The following is a 12,843-nucleotide window of genomic DNA, read 5'->3' as shown; positions in this document are numbered from 1 at the left end:
CCAATGTATGGATCCATCCGCCCTCCAGGTGGGGCGATATAGCTCGGTTGGTAGAGCGGCCGTGCCAGCAACTTGAGGGTTGCGGGTTCGATCCCCGCTTACACCATCCTAGTCACTGCCGTTGTGCCCTTGGTCAAGACACTTTACCCACCTGCTCCCATGTGTTCATACGATGCTATCTCCGTAGGATGTTTAGTTATTATCCATGCATTATCCGTAGATCTTTGGCAAAACCTACTCATCTGATTTCCATGGAACTCTGCACAGACGGGAAGTGGGTGATAGAAGCTTTTCAATTCTAAGAATATGTGGTAACTTGATTTACATTTTGAGTGACATGTTAAACATTTTTAGGTATTTGCTTAAATATATTTCATGGATTTTAATGAAAGTCTACAGGAGTTTTTTGATCTCGGTACAAGGCGACATAAGTCAGGTTTTATTGTAAGTCTCAACTTATACCTCAACTTATAGCTCGGTTGGTAGAGCGGCCGTGCCAGCAACTTGAGGGTTGCAGGTTCGATCCCCGCCTACACCATCCTTGTCACTGCCGTTGTGTCCTTGGGCAAGACACTTTACCCACCTGCTCCCAGTGCCACCCACACTGGTTTATATGTAACTTAAATATTGGGTTTCACTATGTAAAGCGCTTTGAGTCGCTAGAGAAAAAGCGCTATATAAATACAATTCACTTCACTTCACTCCTACATGTCCTGTCGTGTACTGACTGCAAGAGTTGCTGATACAGTCTCTCTAGACTCTTCTATATTTACTTGTTAATTTCCTGTTAATAGCTGCTTACATTCTGTTGCAACGCTGTTCTATCTACACATCGTAAAGTTTACTAAGCACTTATTTTTTGTGTTGTTTAAAGCTAGCCAGCTGTTAGCATGCCTGCTCCTGGTTTGCTATCGGTGTGTAACATGTTTAGCCTTCTCCAGTGATATTGTTACTTGATAACGATGCTTAAGATACTAAAAAATGCACTTTATTTGCCGTAATGAAGATGATTATTTTTAGCTTGGGGGAGCGGCTCCTGTGCATGGAGAGACACACTTATCTAATAGCTGCTTGTCAGCCCGGGGACTAGAAATAGATACAATGGCAGCCTGAGGGATCAACGTTTGTGATTGGCATTGAAAGATATTATTCGGCAATAGTGATCACATACTTTTTCACAAAAGTTGGCTAAGACTGATTGGTGGCCGTTTGATCAGTACATCCCTATAGACAAGTATACAGAGTAGCATACATATGTTACATGACAGAGATATCCTTTAATTAGAAAACCATGCAATTCAGGTAAAGATGCATGAGGGACTAGATTTTAACACACTGACCATGGCTTGGAAATACTCCTTCTTTATGTCTGCATGTTAAGACTATCTCTATTGTTTCCAGGCCACATGCTGCATCATGTAAACATTGGGTTGACAGTCAAACAGTGTGTGCATCAGATCCCATCAATCACAATGGAGGCCAGTATTCAACCAATTACACGAACTGTCCTGCGCGTCCGCCTTATTGTCACTCCAGACTTCCGTTGGAATGACCAGGTAATTATTGTGGACATAAATTGTATTTTAATGGTGTGGGGAGTTGATTGGGAACTTGAACAATTGTCTAAAGCCCAGTACACACACATAAATTATTTATTTTGAGCCTCATTCCTTCCAACTAAATTTACCAAAGGCCAAGTTATCTGATTCCACTAAAGATGATCGTAAAAGATAATCTTGTGGTATAGGGTTTTATCTTGTGTTCTCCAAGATCTGGTGGAACACGATCACAGACGATTCTAAATGTTAGTTTCAATATTTACTTTTGAAAATGCTGAGGTGTGTGGTCAACATAGACAAGCACTGCCAAGCCTCAGACTCTGTAATCGTCACATAGAATGACACAATGACCATTGTGACATAAAACTATCAGTCAGTGAATTGGAGTTTAAACCTGTCAAAATGATACTTGATTGACCAACTGTAGTGTACAGCCTGTTTAAAGGAATATTGTTATCTACTGCATCAAAAGCAACACTTAAATCCAGCAAAACCTGGACAAGGAGTTATCTCATGCAAGTGTTAACTTTGGGTGCAATTACATGTCTATATTTGTCATCTCTGTGGTTGGCTGGTGATCAACAAGGATGTATTGTGCCTCTCCCCCTAAATCAGATGAAATTGGACTCCAGCTTCCCAGTGCCCTTCAATAGGAAAAGCAAAGCAGTGGATGTTGTAGATCAGTGGTCCCCAACCTTTTTGTATCCGCGGACTGGTCTTTGATTGATTGATTGATTGATACTTTTATTAGTAGATTGCACAATACAGGACATATTCCGTACAATTGACCACTAAATGGTAACACCCGAATAAGTTTTTCAACTTGTTTAAGTCGGGGTCCACGTTAATCAATTCATGGTCAACGCTTAATAATTTGTCCCGCGGCCCGGGGGGTGTCCTTTTTTTTTTTTTTTTTTTTTTTTTTTTGGTCATGAAAAAGGGACGTTTTTGTCATGAAAAAGGGAGGTTTTTGTGGTTGGTGCACTAATTGTAAGTGTATATTGGGTTTTTTATGTTGATTTAATAAAAATTAAACATTTTTTTTTTCTTTTTCAATAAAAATGAATAAAAAATTCTTCTGCGGCCCGGTACCAATCGGGCCACGGCCCAATGGTTGGGGACCACTGTTGTAGATTACATAATCCTGATTAAGGCTGCAGCTCTCGATTACTTTAGTCCATCCATCCATCCATTTCTACCGCTTATTCCCTTTGGGGTCGCGGGGGGCGCTGATGCCTATCTCAGCTACTTTAGTAATCGAGTAATCTATCGATTAGTTTGTTTGATTAATCAAGTAATCAGATGCAACACTTTGTAGCCTCAATGTATATTTTAGGGGAAATAGCTCAAATAAATTATTCTTCTGCTTGGCATAACATTCGTCCTTTTATGTCAGTAAATGCGCTAAAAATAAACTCACCTCTATTTGCTGCCACAAAGATCACCGTACCCACTCTCAAGTTCACTCAAATGCAGCGGCCGTACAGAAAGTATGTCTCTGTATTTGAAGTTCTGGGCACTCCCTGCGGTATAAATGACTCATCGAATGACTATTTAAAGCAACATAAATTATTCGATTAAACATAGCAGCCTTAATCCATGTGGTATTTTTTTCTATACAGAGGGGTATAAATGAGAAGTCAATGTTATTTATTATTAGTCCGTGCTAGGTTGCTGGAAAAAATAGATTTACATCCAAATCCCAATTCTTATTTCCAAATAAAATGTTCAAGAATCGATTTTTAAAACGACTAACTTTTTGCATGTCCATCCATCCATCCATTTTCTACCGCTTATTCCCTTTCGGGGTCGCGGGGGACGCTGGCGCCTATCTCAGCTACAATCGGGTGGAAGGCGGGGTACACCCTGGACAAGTCGCCACCTCATCGCAGGGCCAACACAGATAGACAGACAACATTCACACTCACATTCACACACTAGGGCCAATTTAGTGTTGCCAATCAACCTATCCCCAGGTGCATGTCTTTGGAAGTGGGAGGAAGCCGGAGTACCCGGAGGGAACCCACGCATTCACGGGGAGAACATGCAAACTCCACACAGAAAGATCCCGAGCCTGGATTTGAACCCAGGACTGCAGGAACTTCGTATTGTGCGGCAGAAGCACTAACCCCTCTGCCACCGTATAAATCCTAAACCCGCAGCCAAGAGGAGCTTTTTTAACTTGTGACCTGTTTTGAAAAGTTTTTATTATAACTTAGATTTTAAATAATATCATTGTGAGAATGCAGCTGAGATAGGCTTCAGCACCCCCCGCGTCCCCGAAAGTGACAAATGGTAGGAAATGGATGGATAGTTTGAATCGGCAGTCAATACTGAATCGAATCGTCACCCCAAAAATGGGAAACAAATTTAATCAGGAGTCGTTGTAAAATTCACATCCTTATTATACATGAAAGCCTGGTGATTGTCAGTGTGAGTGTTGTAGTTGTGTGTCCGTGCATACAAAGAACTATTCTGTCAGCCCTTATTGCATCTGTTATGCAGTAAGGTTCCATCCATCTAACCATTGTTATCTTACTGTCAAAGGACCCTAACACATTGCTTCTGAATCACAAACAAGACAGATAGCCACTCACACTTACTCGGGATACTAGACAATGTCTGTTCCGAGACATTAGCATATGATACAATACACATTTCTCTTTTGATGTCAATAAAATCATCTTTAAAATAATGATCATCTTTCATCTGGCTTTCGTCTGTGCCTTGGTCTCACCAGAATATTTTCTCTCTGCAATGTTTTGCTTTGTGTAGTCTCAAACAGTCATACCAGTGGACCACTAAAAGCAGCATTTTGCTGATGTTAGGGAACCATTTGTTTAAGCATTAAAACAAGAAATGTTTTTGTTCTATTTTCTATGTTTTAGGTGCATGGCTCTGTGGGTGAGCCATGGTGGTTATGGGTTGAGGATCCCATCAATGATCACATCTACCATTCTGAATATTTCCTACTCCAGAAAAAACAGGTTGGTTTTTTTGACTCTGCAGATAGACTTAATACTTTGATACAATTATACATCTAAGTGAGTTTTAAAACATGTATTTGAATGAATGTGTTTTTTATTTTGAGCATGGCCATACCAGAATTATAAACTGTTCTACGTGCTTCTTTTTGCAGTGTGTTTGTGATTGGAGTGTACTTTTGTCTGTATTTTAAAATTTTCCACAGAACAATTTTGATCTATACAGTACGTAGCTGCGTAGGCGTAATTTGCCTAATCGGTTATGACACATGTATATATATTTTTTGAGTCTAAAAAAAAAAATCACATATTTTAAGACATATTTATAGATGTGTGTGTATATATATATATATATATATATTAGGGCTGGGCAACAATTAACAATTTTAATCGAAGTTAATTCCACTATTTCTCCGATTAATCGCGATTAACTGCATTGTATACGCAAAGCCCAATAATGAATTCAAAAGTAGTGTGTAGTGCACCTTTATTGGAATATTCTCCCACATGAACAAAAGCGACAAAGCATTTGTTGTGCAAACACAATTTAAATCAGTCCTTGTTAAACAGTAGCAGTTAAATAGCATATTTTATGAAAATCAACTCAAAAAATGTAAATGCAAACATTTAAGCTTATTGCCACTGCCAGGGTATTTAAGTTATCCTGTTTGTTATGGAAAATAAATATAATCTACATACAAATCTCTGAGCCACAATCATAACATCTGAACAGGCAATTTCTGAGGTAACAGCAGAAAAAAATTTTTTTATCAGGGATCTTATGTTTAAAAAACCTATATTATAGGTAGTGGGCTGTTTTAGGGAATTTTTGATCAAATTATCCGTAGTAGCAATATTAATAATGTTGTGTTTATTCTGCGTAGTGCACTTAAAATAATTATGACCATATCTAGGAATTGATATGATGGGAATTTTCCGATTATTTGCTTGGTGCTTTGATAAACTGAACGCATCATATACATGGTACTATATTGTGATGTTATGAGCCAGAGAATAAAAGAACTACCCTACCCAGCATGCAACAGGAGTGACGAGCATGCGCGGTAGCCCGGTATAGGTTGTGTCGCCATGACGGCATCTTGTATGTTGTGATATGCACGCTCTGAAAGTAAACGTTAAGAACTCAGCCAACACTCCTGGTCTGCATTATTCATAAATAGACAGACAACACATATACTCCGCTGCTTCACAGGCCGCTGGATGTAGCTGGCAAAGTATTCCCATGCTAGCTAGCCGGTCTAGCAAGCACGCGTCATTCAGTCCAAAACGGCCCGATCTATCCACATCCAGAATTGTCTGGCGGTCGTAAGTGATCCCGGAGTGACCACGCTGTAAGCCAGCCATGACATTTGCAGAATTGTCCGGTATTTTTGCCAAATGTTCCATCCTTACCAAGAGCCCCTCGACGCCGGGCGACGCCATCTTGTTAAGAAAAGGCGTTAACAAAATAAAAGCATGTAAACAACATCCGCAAATGTGCGATAAAATAATTGTCGGCGTTAATAGATTGATGAGTTAACTCGTAATTAACGCATTAATTTGCCCACCCCTAATATATATATATATATATATATATATATATATATATATATATATTAATGGTACTTTTCTTGTTACATTAGAATTTTGCTTTATATTTTTTATTGTTGCTGTTTATTTCTACAATGTTACACAGCCTGCACTTTGTACACCCCTGTTGTAGTTACATGTCTGTCTGCCTTCCCTAAATGTTGCATTTTAGTTTGGCAGATAGACAAACAGTTTTTAAAATTACAGATAAAAACATTTCCAACTTGAAATTGTTTACTGATAGTCTGCACAATTAAGTTACCGTTAAACTAAGCACACAAAAGAAAATGTATTAATATACACAAAAAGTGCGCCAACATGCAAGAATTGACAATACAGCAATGCAACCATAGAGAATAAAAGTTTACAGTTGTGCCGCTAGCTTGATGCTAACACAGAATGGAAGGCTAACAAAAATTAGCATTGCAATTGTTTAAAAGTTGTACAAACGTTTAACAAATAAAATTTTTGCAAAACTAATTTGACATACAACACCAAATGCATTTCTTATTACAGGCATATAGTCACCAAACTGTGCAAAATAGTATTGACCACCAACTTTTTACTACTTGGCCCGTATACTGCAATGCACCTTGTATTAAATACCTACGGAAACCTGTTGTCGAACCTCAAACTCAAATTTTAAAACCATAACCAAAGTCAATGTAATATGCAGCATGATTACCGAGAGAAGAACACACATACTGTGTATCACCTGGAAGGCGGAGTGTTACCTTCCTTAAATCCTAAACTCTGCATAGTAGTTCAAATATAGTCGCCCCAGCAGAGAATGTGGAGTCATTTGTGGTCCAGAATGTGTTTTGCTTTATTCAATGTTGCACGTGTGTGACAATATTTGTTATTATATTTTTGAGTCGCATAGAGTGCTTTTAATTGAAATTTCACCATTGGTCAACAATAGTTAATTATGCCATGTTAAAGTTAAAGTACCACTGATAGTCACACACACGAAGTGTGGTGAAATTACTCTGTGTTTGACCCATTCACTTGTTCCACCCCTTGGGAGGTGAGGGGAGCAGTGAGCAGCAGCGATGGTCCCAGTCGGGAATATTTTTGATGATTTAACCCCAAATTCCAGCCATTGATCTCAGGGCTGACACTCTAACCACAAGGCCACTGAGCAGGTGTTTTTAATACAGTGCTGTTTTACTGTACACAATTTATTTTTGCCATTATACTATAGCAGTGTTTCTCAAATGGGGGTACTTGAAGGTATGCCAAGGGGTACGTGAGATTTTTTTTTAAATATTCTAAAAATATCAATAATTCAAAAATCCTTTATAAATATATTTATTGAATAATACTTCAACAAAATATGAATGTATGTTCATAAACTGGGAAAAGAAATACAACAATGCAATATTCAGTGTTGACAGATTGATTTTTTGAGGACATGTTCCATAAATATTGACGTTAAAGATTGCTTTTTTTGTGAAGAAAAATTTAGAATTAAGTAGATGAATCCAGATGGATCTCTATTACAATCCCCAAAGAGGGCACTTTAAGTTGATGATTACTTCTATGTGTAGAAATCTTTATTTATAATTGAATCAGTTGTTTATTTTTCAACAAGTTTTTATTTATTTTTATATCTTTTTTTCCAAAAAGTTCAAGAAAGACCACTACAAATGAGCAATATTTTTGCACTGTTACACAATTTAATAAATCAGAAACTGTTGACATAGTGCTGTATTTTACTTCTTTATCTCTTTTTTTCAACCAAAAATGCTTTGCTTTGATTGGGGGTACTTGAATTAAAAAAATGTTTACAGGGTACCCCCTGTGAACTGTACTGTACTGGCGGAATAGCTCGGTTGGTAGAGTGTCCGTGCCAGCAACTTGAGAGTTGCAGGTTCGATTCCCGCCTGTGCCATCCTAGTTACTGCCGATGTGTCCTTGGGCAAGACACTTTACCCACCTGCTCCCAGTGCCACCCACACTGGTTTAAATGTAACTTAGATATTGGGTGTCACTATGTAAAGCGCTTTGAGTCACTTGAGAAAAAGCGCAATATAAATATAATCCACTTCACTACTATAGTTTTGATCATGCCTGAAGTGTTCATTATGATTACTTTTTTTAAGAGTTCCAGCATGTGCTTTACTCCATTTAGGTGGTGACATCAGAGCCCCAGCACATTGTGTTTACCATCCCCATCTTTGAACCGCTACCCACTCAGTACTACATCAAGGCAGTGTCTGACCGTTGGCTTGGTGCTGAAGCCGTCTGCATCATCAATTTCCAGAACCTTATCCTACCTGAGCGACACCCCCCACACACCGGTACGCTTTCTTACACAGTTAACTTGATTTCAGTTTGCATGACACTGTCAGTTTGAGTATGTGATATCGTAATTGGTATCTCAACAGTTAAAACAAGCATAATACCTGTATCTTACGTTCTGTACAATAAATTAATCTCCAATTTTTCCAACTATATTTCCCTCACAGAGCTGCTGGACCTGCAGCCATTGCCAGTGAGCGCTCTGGATAACCGGGAGTTTGAAAGCTTGTACAAGTTCACTCACTTCAATCCTATCCAGACTCAGATCTTCCACACACTGTATCACACTGATACCAATGTTTTACTCGGGGCCCCAACGGGCTCTGGAAAGACCATTGCTGCTGAGATGGCCATGTTTAGAGTGTTCGACAAGTACCCTGGCAGCAAGGTTAGAATTGTCTGCCTTTTGTATTGATGGCATTTTTCCCATCATTGCACTGTTTTTGTTGTTGTTGTGCTTTTAGGTGGTGTACATTGCCCCACTCAAAGCTCTGGTCAGAGAGAGAATTGACGACTGGAAAGTCAGGATAGAGGAAAAACTGGGAAAGAAGTGAGTTTGACGAGATAACATTAACACACATTTACAAATATTTACACATTCAAGCTGTCAGAATTGGGTGTAACTAGCGAGACATGATGAACAACATTACCCTATTTTCTTCACCCTCATCCAATCCAATCCACTTTATTTATATAGCACATTTAAACAACAATAACGTTTGCAAAGTGCTGCACAGCCATGTTAAAAACAATATTTAAAAAAAACAAACAATATTATGCTCCACCAATGACTGAATAAAAACAAAAAATAAATAAATATAATATAAAAACAAATATGATTAAAAACAATTTTTACCCTACATGTCTATACATGTAGGATAAAACTATCTGGTATGATTTAAATAAAGTAAAAAGATAGAAATCGTGCTCGAAGGGGACCTATGTTGATTTTAATTTACATTTAAAAAACTTAATTGTGGTCTTGATAATATTGGAATTGGATATGCTTTGGGGTAAAATTTGCTCAACGGTCACATTTATAAACCGTTTTTTTGAGTCCGTCTGCAAGATGTTCAATTCTGGAGGCTTTCCCAGATTGCAAATGAAACACGCACCACTCTCTCCAAAAGTATCATCCATCCATTTTCTACCGCTTATTCCCTTTTGGGGTCGCGGGGGGCGCTGGCGCCTATCTCAGCTACAATCGGGCGGAAGGCAGGGTACACCCTGGACAAGTCGCCACCTCATCGCAGGGCCAACACAGATAGACAGACAACATTCACAAACTAGGGCCAATTTTTTTTAGTGTTGCCAATCAACCTATCCCCAGGTGCATGTCTTTGGAGGCGGGAGGAAGCCGGAGTACCCGGAGGGAACCCACGCATTCACGGGGAGAACATGCAAACTCCACACAGAAAGATCCCGAGCCTGGATTTGAACCCAGGACTGCAGGAACTTCGTATTGTGAGGCAGATGCACTAACCCCTCTCCCACCGTGAAGCCCCAAAAGTATCATAAATTATCTTTTAAAAATGTACACTGTATATCAGATGCGGTTTAAAAAAATCTTCATAAATAGAGATGTCCGATAATATCGGAGTGCCGATATTATCAGCCGATAAATGCTTTAAAATGTAATATTGGAACTTATTGGTATCGGTTTCAAAATTATCCGTATCTGTTTCAAAAAGTACAATTTATTACTGTTTAAATCCCCAAAGTGTACGCGGACGTAGGGAGAAGTAAACAGCGCAAATAAACCTTAAAGGCACTACCTTTGCGTGCAGGTAAATTTACATAATATCTCTGGCTTTCAACACACACTCGATCAACAGCCATACAGGTCACACTGAGGGTGGCCATATAAAAAACTTTAACACTGTTACACGGGCTTCACGGTGGCAGAGGGGTTAGTGCGTCTGCCTCACAATACGAAGATCCTGCAGTCCTGGGTTCAAATCCAGGCTCGGGATCTTTCTGTGTGGAGTTTGCATGTTCTCCCCGTGAATGCGTGGGTTCCCTCCGGGTACTCCGGCTTCCTCCCACTTCCAAAGACATGCACCTGGGGATAGGTTGATTGGCAACACTAAAATTGGCCCTAGTGTGTGAATGTGAGTGTCTGTGTCTATCTGTGTTGGCCCTGCGATAAGGTGGCGACTTGTCCAGGGTGTACCCCGCCTCCCGCCCGATTGTAGCTGAGATAGGCGCCAGCACCCCCCGCGACCCCAAAAGCGAATAAGCGGTAGAAAAATGGATGGATAACAACAACTGTTACAAATATGCGCCAAACTGTGAACCCACACCAAACAAGAATGACAAACACATTTTGGGAGAACATCCGCACCATAACAACATAAACACAACAGAACAAATACCCACAACCCCTTGCAGCACTAACTCTTCCGGGACGCTACAATATGCACCATCCTCCTACCCCCACAAACCCCGCCCACCTCAACCACCTCATGCTCTCTCAGCGTGTTCCAAATTCCAAGCTGCTGATTTGAGGCACGTTAAAAAAATAATGCACTTTGTGACTTCAATAATAAATATGGCAGTGCCATGTTCGCATTTTTTTTCATAACTTTAGTTGATATATTTTTGAAAACCTTGTTACATTGTCTGATGCATCCAGCGGGGAATCACAACAAAATTAGGCAAAATAATGTGTTAATTTCACAGCTGTTTATATCGGTATCGGTAATTAAGAGTTGGACAATATCGGATATCAGCAAAAAAGCCATATTTGTAAACCTTGTATAAATTCACACAGACACAACATTTGGTACACCTGCACACATTCTGAAACACTCAGACTCTACATAAAAAACGGCTTTTAGCACCATTACCCTGGATTTCCACTAAATACGAAACGGCGGCGGATTATTTTATATTTTTACACTGCTGAATATACGCAAGGGCTTCTAAATTTGCTGGACACCGCAACCAACATGTTCAATTTAGCTAAAATCTGCTTGTGTTGGACAGGATGTCATGCGCAAACACAAAGTATTTGGTTTACATTTAAAATGAAATATTCCGTTTTAAAGGTGGGTTCTATTTTACACTTAGAAAGGTCATATTGGGCGGCGACGGACATGAAGTCAATTTGTCAAAGGTTTTCACATATAATTTCACCTCGTTGGCACAAATGGATGACGACATGTTTATTTTATTTTTATTATCCGGGACGGCGTGGCGCAGTGGGCGAGTGGCCGTGCGCAACCCGAGGATCCCTGGTTCAAATCCCACCTAGTACCAACCTCGTCACATCCGTTGTGTCCTGAGCAAGACACTTCACCCTTGCTCCTGATGGGTGCTGGTTGGCGCCTTGCATGGCAGCTCCCTCCATCAGTGTGTGAATGTGTGTGTGAATGTGGAAGTAGTGTCAAAGCGCTTTGAGTACCTTGAAGGTAGAAAAGCGCTATACAAGTACAACCCATTTATCATTTATTTATCATTTATTTTGGAGGTCCAAAATTGAAGAATAATATACAAGCCTTTACCCAGCAGATATATGGAGATATGGTGGCCTGTGTCCAATACCAGCTGATATGGGGACTGGGAAAGCCGGGGTTGTTGTTGCGACAGCTGGCCAGGGATGATGTTAGTGTTGTATTGTTGCTTGCTACAAAAATCAAGTTGTTTATCAAAACAAAACTGTTGTCGGTTGCCTTACAGCTCCTGTTATTAAAGCTAAAGTACCAATGATTGTCACACACACACTAGGTGTGGTGAAATTTGTCCTCTGCATTTGACCCATCCCCTTGATCACCACCTGGGAAGTGAGGGGAGCAGTGGGCAGCAACGGTTATTATCAATCAATCAATCAATGTTTATTTATATAGCCCCAAATCACAAATGTCTCAAAGGACTGCACAAATCATTACGACTACAACATCCTCGGAAGAACCCACAAAAGGGCAAGGAAAACTCACACCCAGTGGGCAGGGAGAATTCACATCCAGTGGGACGCCAGTGACAATGCTGACTATGAGAAACCTTGGAGAGGACCTCAGATGTGGGCAACCCCCCCCCCCCCTCTAGGGGACCGAAAGCAATGGATGTCGAGCGGGTCTAACATGATACTGTGAAAGTTCAATCCATAGTGGCTCCAAGACAGCAGCGAGAGTCCCGTCCACAGGAAACCATCTCAAGCGGATCAGCAGCGTAGAGATGTCCCCAACCGATACAGGCGAGCGGTCCATCCTGGGTCCCGACGAGCGGTCCATCCTGGGTCTCGACTCTGGACAGCCAGTACTTCATCCATGGTCATCGGACCGGACCCCCTCCACAAGGGAGGGGGGGACATAGGAGAAAGAAAAGAAGGAGCCAGTTTGTTTGCTTCTGCTTCTCTGGAAGGACAGAATAAACTGTTTGTGGTTTGCTTGATTACAACTTTCCTT

General features: G+C 40.3%; 1 protein-coding gene across 1 annotated transcript in view; it reads left to right on the top strand.

Moving 5' to 3' along the window:
• ascc3 (activating signal cointegrator 1 complex subunit 3) overlaps positions 1-12,843 on the top strand; it is a 165,214-nt gene that overhangs the window by 96,063 nt on the left and 56,308 nt on the right. The window contains exons 22-26 of the mRNA XM_061914964.1: positions 1,402-1,556; positions 4,448-4,546; positions 8,268-8,436; positions 8,605-8,825; positions 8,902-8,987. Coding sequence (XP_061770948.1) covers positions 1,402-1,556; positions 4,448-4,546; positions 8,268-8,436; positions 8,605-8,825; positions 8,902-8,987 — 730 coding nt within the window. The remainder of the gene's footprint in view (positions 1-1,401; positions 1,557-4,447; positions 4,547-8,267; positions 8,437-8,604; positions 8,826-8,901; positions 8,988-12,843) is intronic.

The sequence above is a fragment of the Nerophis ophidion genome, linkage group LG11 (genome assembly GCF_033978795.1).
Source record: "Nerophis ophidion isolate RoL-2023_Sa linkage group LG11, RoL_Noph_v1.0, whole genome shotgun sequence".
NCBI lineage: Eukaryota > Metazoa > Chordata > Actinopteri > Syngnathiformes > Syngnathidae > Nerophis > Nerophis ophidion.
The sequence above is the reverse complement of the archived record's forward strand: the minus strand, read 5'-3'. Positions and strand labels throughout refer to the sequence as shown.